Consider the following 12822-nt stretch of genomic DNA (forward strand, 5'->3'; position numbering starts at 1 on the left):
TCTCTCAACTAGTTTAGGAAAAAAACTAAGCACTACCTAATTAACTCCCTGTAACCTACCTTACTCCTATAATGTCAACCCATGTCTGCTATTTTGTTAACAATGCTGTTGTCGACCAAATTGTATTTTTCCTGTTTTTCTGCATGTTCCCCCCTTTTTTATTTATATATTTTCTCCACACATTTCATACTTTAATCTCAATTAGTATTAAGTTTTAGTCTTTAGTGTTTTTGCTGCCTGAAACACTTTGCGTAATAGTGGCTTTAGGCATTGTATGTACTAGCTCTATCTATAAATTCATCAATGAATTTATAGAATAATACATGAATAAACATTTGTTATTTTTTTAAATTTAGCTGCCAAGACAGACTAAACAAAAGGATGTAGTAGTGTCCCAAGATGCTTATTCTGGCAGGAAGCACATACCTATCAATGCACAGCCTATGCAGATGCAGACTGTGCCAACAGAATCAATAATCAACATGCATCACAGGCAAAGCCAAAAGAAAATAATTCTTCACCAGCTGTACAATACTGTAAAGTACAGAGTAATGTCAATACCTTAGTAGCAAAAACAATTACTACAGGTACATTACCTACTGCACAGCTGGAACTAATCAATCAAAGAGTTTGCATTCAAACAAGAGTACTAGACCTTGAAACCTCATCTCCTGAAAAATCGCACCATACAGAAACTGTAATAGTGGCTTTACTAGGCAAAGAACAGTCACTATTAAATATCCCCACATGATTGATGACAGACTGGAATCTGTGTATAAATTGTGGGAACTTAATGCAATAGGAATAATACCAGAACAACCAAGTCCTGATGATGTCTGTACATATAATCAGTACTTAGAAACTGTACAGCACAATGATGGACAGTACTGGGTAATGTTGCAGTGGAAAATCAACAATAAAACCTTACCTACCAACTATCACATGGCTTATAATAAATTTAAATTTCAATTAGCAAAGCTAAGGGAAAGGCCTGAGCATTTAAAACTCTACAATGAGATTATTCCTTAACAGCTAAAGAATAAATTCATCAAAGTTGTGAAACTTGACAATAAACAAAAGGAGCATTTTTTAACACACATGGCGGTAATCAGAGAATCAAAAACAACTCCTTTATGGATAGTTTTCAATTGTAGCTCTAAATCTGGACCCCAAGGAACCAGTCTAAATGATTGTTTGCAAACAGGTCCTAGTCTAACTCAGAAATTGTATGACATACTGCTGAAGTTTAGACTTAACAAATATGCGTTTTCAATAGATATAAGCAAGGTTTTTCTAAGAGTTGGCTTACAGGAAGAAGAAGAAAAGGAATTCACTAAGTTTCTATGGGTAGAGAACCCAGAAGATCTCAATAGTCCTATTGTGACGTGCAGATTCTGCTCTGTACTCTTCGGTGCAACATCCAGCCCATTTTTGCTGCAAGCTGCTCTAGATACTCATCTGAAGAAATCATCAAGTCCCTATGAGGCTGACAACTCAAAATCTATTTGTAGATAATTTTTAAGGGACAGTTAACAGTACTACTGAACTGTTACAAATATATCAAGAGACCAACAAGGAGCTACAATGTGCAAACATGCCACTACAATCTTGGGCCTCTAATAATGCAATATTGAATAATCAAATAGCAAGAGATTACCATGAATATCACGTACCAGAATCTTAAAAGGTGTTAGGTATGGAATGGGATCTAATCTCAGATAATATCAATCAAATCTGTACCAGTAAACTATTGCATTGCTACAAAAAGGGATTTTCTTTCACAAGTTAGCAAAGTATTCGACCCACTTGGTCTACTAAATTCTATAACTATCAAATGGCATTTATTGGTGCAAGAAGCTTGGAAGACAAAAGTTGATTGGGATGATCCACTACCACTCCAGGTACAAAAAGCTTGGATGGAAATGGCTCAAGAACAAACTTTAGTCGAACAGATAATCTTTCCGAGACACATAGTCGAAGTAAATGATTAAGTATCACTACACGTATTTGCAGACTCGTCAGTCAAAGCTTTTGAAGGTTGTGCTTACTTAGTTACTTCCCATCAATCATATCTAATCACCTCTAAGGGGCTAGAGTCGCTCCATTAAAAAAGAGGACTTTGCCTCAGATGGAAATAACTGCATTGCTAACAGGCACATGGTTACCAGTGCATATCAAACAAGTCTTGTATACCATGAACTTCAAAGATGTCATTATATGGTCTGACAATGAAGCTGTTTTACAATGGGTACGAAATGACAACTGTCCGACTCCATATGTAAAAAATCGCGTCTCAGAAATTAAAGAAATTTCTGCAGGCTTTCAATTGTTGCATGAACCAACAAAAGATAATCCAGGTGATCTCTTATCAAGAGGTATGACGTTTAAACAGTTTGCAAAGGCAGATATTTGGTTTCATGGGCCTCGATGGTTAGTGAATGGTAGTTGGCCTGAACAAAAGCCACATGTCATTAAAACACAAACCATAACTACCACCAGGCAGAAAGCTCAAATATCAGTCTTGGATTGTACTCGTTACTCCTCGATCATCAAATTAATCAATGTAACTCAGAACGTGTTTCATTTTTTCAGGAAAAGAGGTATAAAATACACTTTTCGTGAGACACTTATCTATTGGGTAAGACAAGCCAAGAGAGAAACTTATTGGAATAACTAAGAAAATCTTCCGCATAAGTTAAAACACAATTTCGGTCTGTGGATAGACCAAGAAAATCCCATTCTGCATTGTGGAGGGAGACATAAACATGCAGATCACAAGGTTGATTGTATACATAAACTTCAACAGATCATTAAACATGGAGAAGTGTTAGACATACTCACACATATCAGACAACATTATTGGATTCCTCCGGGAAGACAGTCAGTCAAATCAATCTTGAAAAATTTCATGATATGTCGAAGGTACGATGGAAGAACTTGCATCGTACCAGGACCAGGACCACCACCCCCTACCAAAGGAATGAGTGGTCAATCTACACCCTTTCGAGACGTCAGGAGTAGATTATACAGGAGCAATATACCTAACATGGACTGCAGATAAGCAACCTATGAAGGCATACATCTGTCTGTTCACCTGTGCCACCACCAGAGCAGTACATCTAGAGGTTACACCCGATATGCCTGCTCAATTATTTATCCAGGCTTTCCACAGATTCATGGAAAGATCATGCCCTAAGCTGATGATTTCAGGCAATGGAGCAAACTTGGTAGCTGGAGAAGCATGTCTATGGTAAATCGGTTCCCATCCTGCAGTTACTTCCACACCGGAACAGCGTCACTGCAGATGGAAATTAATCCCTCTAAGAGCCCCATGGCACAGAGGATTTTATGAACGGTTAATAGGAACTGTCAAAAGATCCTTGAGAAAATCTCTACACCGTCTGTAAATCAATCTTCAAGAACTGCAGACAGTAATCACGGAAACAGAATCAAGGGTGAATAACCGACCGTTGACATACTTGTCTGATGATCTTACTTAAAATGAACCAATAAGTCCTGCCCACCTAATGTCTGGAAGAATTCTGACTCCGGTACCATCTCTAGTGGATGATGAGATCAAAGATCCCTCATATGTGGGTCAGAGCGAGTTGGTTCAGGGGTATAAGCAACTGTCCTGCATAATCCAAAAATGGAATGATGTTTGGACAAAAGAATATCTTACATCTCTACGAAAACATCACTATGGGGCCAATGTCCCACATAATATATCTAATCTCCAACCTGGCGATATTGTCTTGGTAGACAGTGATGGCCCTAGGGCAGACTGGCCATTAGGTAAAGTTGTCTCAATCCATTCAGATTGCCAGGGGATTTTGAGAATAGTCAAAATCCTGTCTAAAGGAACAACTTCCCTGAAGACATTGGACAAACTCATCCACATGGAATCAGTGAGTCAACTACAGTTAGATCCTGGGAGACCCCAAGACCCTTTAACTCCTCATGACCCACAGACTCCTAACAGGCACACTTGTCCACAATGGACAGCCACACAAAAGTGCACACAAACTTTGCATTTGTATTATCAATCCGATGGAGAGTAAATGAATACATATGGTTACTATTGTCCTTAATATTGGACTCTGTGCCAGTTCTCTCCCCTGGAAGAAGTGGGAAATTTTACCCCCACTATATCTATATTATTATCTAGGAAATGTATTATTTCTATATCATATCTAAATCATATCTAAATCATAACAAAATCATTTCAAAATCATATCAGAATCACTACAGATTAATTATACATCTGGATCCTACAAGACAATGTAACCTATGATCACGCATGACCATAGGGCCCTTGGTTGCATACGTGACTTTGTGCATGATCTCTCAAGAATCCAGAAGCTTCTAGAAGGATTTCTTAATTAAAAAGCTATTGGAAAAATTGAATCGATTTCTGGTAGGGATTAAATCAAATCCTTAATAAGAATCAGTTGTACTATCAAGTACTACTTATTATCTTTAAATCCTATATCAAATTATATTATAATCACATCTTATCTCAATCATATGTCTAGACAGTAAAAATAATAAATCAATATTCATTCAAAGCTACCCCTCTCAAGGGAAAAGGGAGAAGCCATCTCGGGAATGAGGTGACCTATGGGGCACCTGAGAAACCCGTTCTCGCACTTTCGTATAGTCAATGTTGACTTATTAAATAAGTGTATATGTGACATACTAATTTATTGTGAATATTTTAGTTTACCTTGGAAAGCTTCATAGAAAACACCGACCTTACCTAACCTTCTTAGTATGTTAAGATAAGCATCTTATTGCTTCATAACTACAATTATTACTTAACCTATTATAGGTATAGGTTAAGTAATAATTGTAATTACAAAGCAATAAGAGGCTTATCTTAACATACTAAGAAGGTTAGGTAAGGTCGGTGTTTTCTATGAAGCTTTTCAAGGTAAACTAAAATATTCACAATAAATTAGTATGTCACATATGCACTTATTTAATAAGTCAATATTGACTGTAAGAAAGTGCGAGAACGGGTTGGCCTGAGTGAGAACGTGTGTGATTACAAACAGTGAAACGTGTGGCAGTGCCTTGCGAACAATTATTCAGCTTAGGACACCTTATCCAATTATCTTTATCACCAGTGATTACTCTCTAGAACTGGGGGGAGTTCCTGGACAATATATCTACAAGGAAAAATTCCCAGAACATTTCTACATAAGAGTGTAGAGTGGAGCACACAAAGTGACACTGTCTCTACCTCCACCATCATCACCTATCATCCTACTGCAAACGCAATTCAGGACATAATCAATTAGCAATGCTACTAGAACATTATACAGCAAAGCGATGCTATAAAATATTGTGCCTAAACTCGACAAGAGAGTTATCCGGTCTGGCACACTTGTCAGACAGGCACCCGGCATTCAGAGAAGTATATTGAATGTTATTTAGTGTATTAATTGGCCAATTGTATGCTTGTATAACTTTAATATATGCAAGAAGTCTGTCTGTCAGTTATAGAGTGAGGCAACGCCTCATATTTCAGTAAATATTCATTAATCTTGCAGCGACTGAATTTTTTCCAGGACCCAGACACTTGTGAAGTTCACTGCCCCATAAGTGTCCCTAGTCTGGGAAGAGTTTCATTCGAGGTGACTGAACCTCTTCATATAAATTGAATATATCTACATATATATAATTGAACATATAGATTAGGTTAACTATTGCTTGCTTAGTTATCTTTAATTTATAATATAAGTTTATCTAATTGAATATAATCTTTAGAACTTAGTTAATAGTATTACACTTCATTTAAGGTCATTAAATATCATACTTCTACAATTTAAATTGTTGTGTTTATAGTAAATGAATATTGGCAGTTGAAAGTTATGTGCTAGGCTGGACTATGTACATGTTTAAATCCGTGACTTAAACAGAACCAGTGCTCAGTCACAGAACTGAATTTATTAAAAGTTAGGTTAGGTTAGGTTAGGTAGTGTTGGGGGTTTCACCTCTCTATTATTCTCTACCCTTACTCTGGGGTGAGCAATAGTTACACAGCTCTCCTGTCGTACCACTCCGACATCTTACGTTGCGCCTTCTTCAGGAGTTTCCTAGCCAGTTTCTTCGCTCTAGTGAGACGTTCTTTGAACTTCTGGACATATTTATTCACCGTTCCCACGGTTGCTCCTGGCGTCCATCGTTCCTTCATCATGAATAGCATGGCATATATAATATAGATAAATGGAAAGTAAGCCTTCTCAGGACCCACACGTCCTCCTTCGGCCTTACTAACCAATTCGGGGACCTCCCCCTGCTGTAACTCTCCGAGACGAGTGCGGCTTACCCCTGGAGAACTGGTGAGTGTCACCTACAACTCACCATTCGGGCTACTCTCGCCCTCCACTCGTTCTCTGGGTCCTACGCAGAGGTGATCTGTTCCCAGGCTGTCAGTCGACTCCTCAGCCCCATCAGATCCACAACCTCCTGGTTCTTCGCGTTGTCTCGGTGTCTCAGTACAAACTGGGATCGCCACCGGTGCGATTCCCTTCTCGTCCCCACAGACGTTCAAATCTTCGCCTGTCTCCTCGTGTTGTTCTGGGCACTCTTCGCCTTTCACGAGATGCGGGAGGACATATCCTCCACACGCGTCATTCCCCAAGATGACCCGCGCCTCCATCTTGGGCATTGATGTACAGACTCCCACCACTAGGGTCTGGCAGCCATAATCGGAATCCAAAGTTACCTGGTGTAGGGGCATCCTCACTGGGCCTCCCACAGTGGTCACACTAGCCACCCCCACACTGGTACTTTCGTAACCCTCGGGGAACAGGGTTTCACTTACCAGGGTAAAGTCAGCCCCGGTGTCTCTTAGCATCTTCACGGGGATGGGGTCTGCGACCCCCATCCTTACGGTTCCTTGACACATGAACGGGTGAACTTTCTTCTCCCCATTCAGCACGGGTTCATCCCGCACTCCCTCGGCCCTCTGGTCCTCGAACATCACTAAAGCAACGTGTCCCCGCTGCTTAGGGCGTCTGCATTCCCGCGCGACGTGTCCGAATATTCCGCAGTTGTAGCAGCGGCCCCTCGGCGGAGACCATCCGCCACCACTCGTCTTAGCACTGCCTCCAGAGACCGTCACACCCTGTGTCTTTCCCGCCTCACTTGTCGTTTCTTTCCCTGCAGTAACAGTTCCCGAGCTCTCAGCTTGGTTCTCCCCTATCGGCTCTACAGCACCCTTTGATCCTCGGGTGTTCCAACTTGAGAAATGGGACTTGGGAGAACTCGCTCCTGTCCTCCACCCATCCGTCCTTCTATAACTCCTATCGTTTCCGACGTATGCGGGTGGTCGGTTCTGTCCCTCTCGGCGTGGGCGTAGGGCTTCTTCTAACATGTCGGCTCGGTCGGCTGCGGCCCTCAGGTCCTTTATGTCCGCCTCCTTTACCCTCATCCTGATCTCAGGAGAGAGCACGGACATAAACTTTTCCATGGCCATTAGTTCCTTGACCTCTTCGACCGACCTTGCTTCTTCAGAGTCCAGCCACTTAAGGAGCTTTCTTTCAATGTCCCTCGCCGTCTCCGCATACGATTTTCCTGGCAACCGGGTACATTCTCTAAACCTCTTTCTGTAACACTCTGGCGTGAGCTTAAAGGAACGGAGCACAGCTCGTTTTACCGCATCGTAGTTAGTGCATTCTTGGAAGTCGAGCATAGTGAAGGCTTGGCGAGCTTCCCCTGTGAGCCTTCCTTGGACCAACTCCGCCCACTCCGCCCTCGGCCACCTCTTCATAGCAGCAACTCTCTCAAAGTGATCGAAGAAACTTTCGGCTTCACTAGGCACAAAGACCGGCAGGTCTCGTTCCCTCACTCGTCGGTCTTCCTGTGGCGGGGCAGGGGCACCTAGTCCCAGTTCAGCTCGCTTCAGCTCCACCTCCTGGTTGGCTTCTATTTCCATTTGTCTCAGCCTAACTTCTTGCTCTCGTTCTTCCCTGCGTAGCTGTGCTTCTCGTTCCTCACGCTTCGTCTGTGCTTCTCGCTCCTGCTCTTCCCGGCGCAGCTGTGCTTCTCGCTCCTCACGCTTCATCTGTGCTTCTCGCTCTTGCTCTTCTTTGCGCTGTTGTGCCTCTTCTCTCCTCAGCTGCGCTTCTGCTTCTCGCTCTTCTTTGCGCTGCTGTGCTTCTCGCTCTTCTTTGCGCTGCTGTGCCTCTCGCTCTTCTTTGCGCTGCTGTGCCTCTAGCTGCAGCTTCATTATTTCCAGCTTAATGCTGTGCCTGCTGCCGCTGGATCCCCTGCTGCTTCCACCAATACTCAGGTGTTCACCCTCACTGGCAGGTGTTTGGGGCCGTTCCTCCCCCAAAGCTTCGTCTCGAGCCTTTAGCTGAGCCATTATCTCTAGTCTTCTTTCACCAACTCGGGCAGATTTCAGCTTTATTCCAAAATGATCCGCTATAGCCTGTAACTGTGCCTTGGTGCACTCTTCCAGCACCTGTTCGTCTCAAGAGTCAATAAACCTCGATACTTTATCATCCTCCATCTTGTGCTACGAGTGTTAACCTGCACCTGATCTCTAACACCACTGCCAAGTACCACTGCAACCTTTACTCCGATCTATATCCTGGCAAGGTCGCCAAATGTTGGGGGTTTCACCTCTCTATTATTCTCTACCCTTACTCTGGGGTGAGCAATAGTTACGCTCAAGGTAACTCACCGTAGCCCTGCGGGTCTTCCCTCGATCCTCACGGCGCCACTGCACGCCAGGAGAGTCTCCCAGTCAATCTTAACGGCCTCTTATTAAGAAAGAGTGAGAACACGACTCGATCACATCGACTGTCGTGTGCCCTCCCCAACAATAGGGCTCTACGGTTATTCACAAGATCGCCAACTGGTGTTTAAGGTGGCCAGTAACACCATCAGTGGACTGGTGTATTCAGTGGTAGCCTTGGCAAGGTCATACTCAAAGATTAGGAATCAGGCAGGTACTTATTGTTATCACTCTATGCTTACAGGTATAGTATAGCCACAAGATCAATGGAGGGGATGATAAAACACAAAGAGAGTTTTGTATTTTACTTAAAATGTATGAAAGATGTCACAAAGCCAAACAATAATCAATTAAATCAACTGATCCTGACGCGGCTGGTAATTCCCACGGATATTGTGCGACCACTAGAGGGCAACACTCTCCCCTCCTCATCAAGTGTCAAGAACAGCTGATCGCAATGGTCTCTCCGCGCGAAATTTGCTTGTTTTCTAGATTCACGCGCGCGGTTTCTTTAAATTCTCCAATATTACTAGAAACTCGCACACTCGATATTGGCACAAATAAACCGAATTACTTAGTTACACTGTACTCAGGCTCAAACAGTCTTTTCTACAATCAATTCTACAATGATTCACTGTAATGGCTTTACATTGTTCTTCACTCAGCAATATATTATGAAATATTAACACTGGAGTTTTCAGTACTTTCTCTCGTTGGCGATAACGCAATAATTCACTGTACTCGCAAATGATTATTCACTGAATGAACATAGACATATATATGGTATATAAATCAATCATCAATACATGGAAAATAAATAGTTTCTGGGCACATAGCCTAACCTCCAAATACTGGCATAATCTTATATATATTTTACCACTATATGTTCATATCAAAATCTATAGAAAGATATACACAACACAGTAAATTTATCACTGGTTCCTGGTGCCTGTACACACCAATAATCAACATGAATATTACAAGTACTCTTGATAGTACTGTCTAGCACACTGGTGCTTTACCGTGACATAGGTGAGACTTGCTCACGACATATAAAATCCTCGGGCTAGATAATATAGCCAAATAATATAGCTAACTAAAGGGGAATGGGGAGGGAACTAGAACCACCTACTTCACCCTATCCTCCGATGAGAGTCGAGATGTAGCTCCTGGGCCTCGTGTCGGGAACGCCCCCACACTACACGTCGTCGTGTCCTACCAGAGCCTCTCGTCGTCCCACCGTTTAGCGCGTCGTCTCCGTGCCTCCTCACTGCAGGTCCGTCCTCCTCCTTGACTTCTTGAAGGTTGGAGTCGGTCTCCTGGCCGTCGTCTTCTTCCAGCAACGGCTGTCGCCTACGTCTCAGCTACAGTCGTCCGGTTTCCCCAAATAGTCCTCTCTTCCTCAGCTACCCAGTGGCTCTGTCAGCCACTATGCTGTCACGAATTGGTGAATTGCCACAGACGTCAACATACGTCACTGCACGGCTTCACTGCTACTGGCACAGTACCTGACTGGAGCACTTGTTGCTCAAATAACCGTCAATTCCCTCTTCTGGTTCAACACATGAACTAGGGAAGACTTCTCAGAGTACTGGCGGACTTCAGGTGACGCGTAAATCCACGGTAGTGGGAAACAGCTGTCCGACAGATAGGACCACTCGTCGCACGTCCGACCTCTATGACGTGTCGTGTCTGACTGCTGGCGCCAGCCCGGCGCGCTGGCCGGACCCCCTTCCTTCGTGACGTCACTTTCGCCACGGGAGGTTTTCATTGGCTCCCAGTGCCACATTGCTGTCGGTGACCAATCCGGTGCCACTGACGTCACACGGTTTTGGCGGGAGATCAGGGAAGCCAGCGCCATCTTGGCTCCCTAAAGGGCCTAAACCACAGGCCAAAATATCACTATTTCACAAATTTCTCGGCTCTCCGAGAACACTTCACTCTCTCCCATATATCAAATTGTAGCCTGCAACGTAGAGAACGCTTGGGAAAAGTAGACATGACTCTTACTGCAGGCGTGGGAGAATTATAATGGGGGGAACTCCGTCACAGTAGGTTAGTTAGTCGAAAAACAATTAATTCATGAAAACTTGGCTCACTAGGCAAATCGGGCCTTGTATAGTAGGCATAGAAGTGCGTTCTGGCTACTAGGTACTATATATATATATATATATATATGTCGTACCTAGTAGCCAGAACGCACTTCTCAGCCTGCTATGCAAAGCCAAATTTGCCTAATAAGCCAAGTTTTCCTGAAATAATATATTTTCTCTAATTTTTTTCTTATGAAATGATAAAGCTACCCATTTCATTATGTATGAGGTCAATTTTTTTTTATTTGAGTAAAAATTAACGTAGATATATGACCGAACCTAACCAACCCTACCTAACCTAACCTAACCTATCTTTATAGGTTAGGTTAGGTTAGGTAGCCGGAAAAGTTAGGTTAGGTTAGGTTAGGTTAGGTAGGTTAGGTACTCGAAAAACAATTAATTCATGAAAACTTGGCTTATTAGGCAAATCGGGCCTTGAATAGTAGGCTGATAAGTGCGTTCTGGCTACTAGGTACGACATATATATATATATATATATATATATATATATATATATATATATATATATATATATATATATATATATATATATATATATATATATATATATATATATGTCGTACCTAATAGCCAGAACTCACTTCTCAGCCTACTATTCAAGGCCCGATTTGCCTAATAAGCCAAGTTTTCCTGAATTAATATATTTACTATAATTTTTTTCTTATGAAATGATAAAGCAACCCTTATCTCTATGTATGACGTCAATTTTTTTTATTGGAGTTAAAATTAACGTAGATATATGACCGAACCTAACCAACCCTACCTAACCTAACCTAACCTATATTTATAGGTAAGGTTAGGTTAGGTAGCCAAAAAAAGCTAGGTTAGGTTAGGTTAGGTAGGTTAGGTAGACGAAAAAACATTAATTCATGAAAACTTGGCTTATTAGGCAAATCGGGCCTTGAATAGTAGGCTGAGAAGTGAGTTCTGGCTACTAGGTACGACATATATATATATATATATATATATATATATATATATATATATATATATATATATATATATATATATATATATATATATATGTCGTACCTAGTAGCCAGAACTCACTTTTTGGCCTACTATGCATGGCCCGATTTGCCTAATAAGCCAAGTTTTCCTGAATTAATATATTTTTTCTAATTTTTTTCTTATGAAATGATAAAGCTACCCATTTCATTATGTATGAGGTCAATTTGTTTTTATTGGAGTTAAAATTAACGTAGATATATGACCGAACCTAACCAACCCTACCTAACCTAACCTAACCTATCTTTATAGGTTAGGTTTGGTTAGGTAGCCGAAAAAGTTAGGTTAGGTTAGGTTAGGTAGGTTAGGTAGTCGAAAAACAATTAATTCATGAAAACTTGGCTTATTAGGCAAATCGGGTCTTGCATAGTAGGCTGAGAAGTGCGTTCTGGCTACTAGGTACGACATATATATATATATATATATATATATATATATATATATATATATATATATATATATATATATATATATATATATATATATATATATATATATATATATATATATATATATATATATATATATATATATATATATATATGTTGTACCTAGTAGCCAGAACGTGGTACTCGGCCTACTATGCAAGGCCCCATTTGCCTAATAAGTCAAGTTTTCTTGAATTTATATATTTTCAATATTTTGTTCTTATCAAATTATAAAGCTATCCATTTCATTATGTGTGAGTTAATTATTTTTTTAATTCAAGACCTACTACATATTATTTGGAAGCAAATTTACAAATGCAATTCAACTTCAGATGGACAATGTAAACATTAACAATAAAAATGATGGAAAGTTTCTTGGCCTATTCCTAGACAAGAGACTCAACTTAATGCCCCACATACAACACATAACTAAGAAAATCTCTAAAATAGTTGGTATACTCTCTAAAATCAGATATTATGTACCTAACTCTGCTCTCATCTCTCTATATTATGCACTAAT

General features: G+C 41.0%; 1 protein-coding gene across 1 annotated transcript; it reads left to right on the plus strand.

The window, feature by feature from the left end:
• The first annotated feature begins 747 nt into the window (after positions 1-747).
• On the plus strand, positions 748-1515 carry LOC138353043 (uncharacterized). Its single transcript, XM_069305680.1, has 2 exons — positions 748-891; positions 1033-1515. Exons 1-2 carry the CDS (start codon positions 748-750, stop codon positions 1513-1515), a joined length of 627 nt encoding a protein of 208 aa, XP_069161781.1.
• Positions 1516-12822: the final 11307 nt, after the last annotated feature.

The sequence above is a fragment of the Procambarus clarkii genome, chromosome 56, assembly GCF_040958095.1.
Source record: "Procambarus clarkii isolate CNS0578487 chromosome 56, FALCON_Pclarkii_2.0, whole genome shotgun sequence".
Lineage (NCBI taxonomy): Eukaryota > Metazoa > Arthropoda > Malacostraca > Decapoda > Cambaridae > Procambarus > Procambarus clarkii.

Coding starts and splice junctions, on each gene's coding strand:
- LOC138353043 (XM_069305680.1), top strand. CDS start 748: ATGATTGATGACAGACTGGAATCTGTGTATAAATTGTGGGAACTTAAT. Junction 892..1,032: donor ACAATGATGGACAGTACTGG/GTAATGTTGCAG, acceptor ATTCCTTAACAG/CTAAAGAATAAATTCATCAA.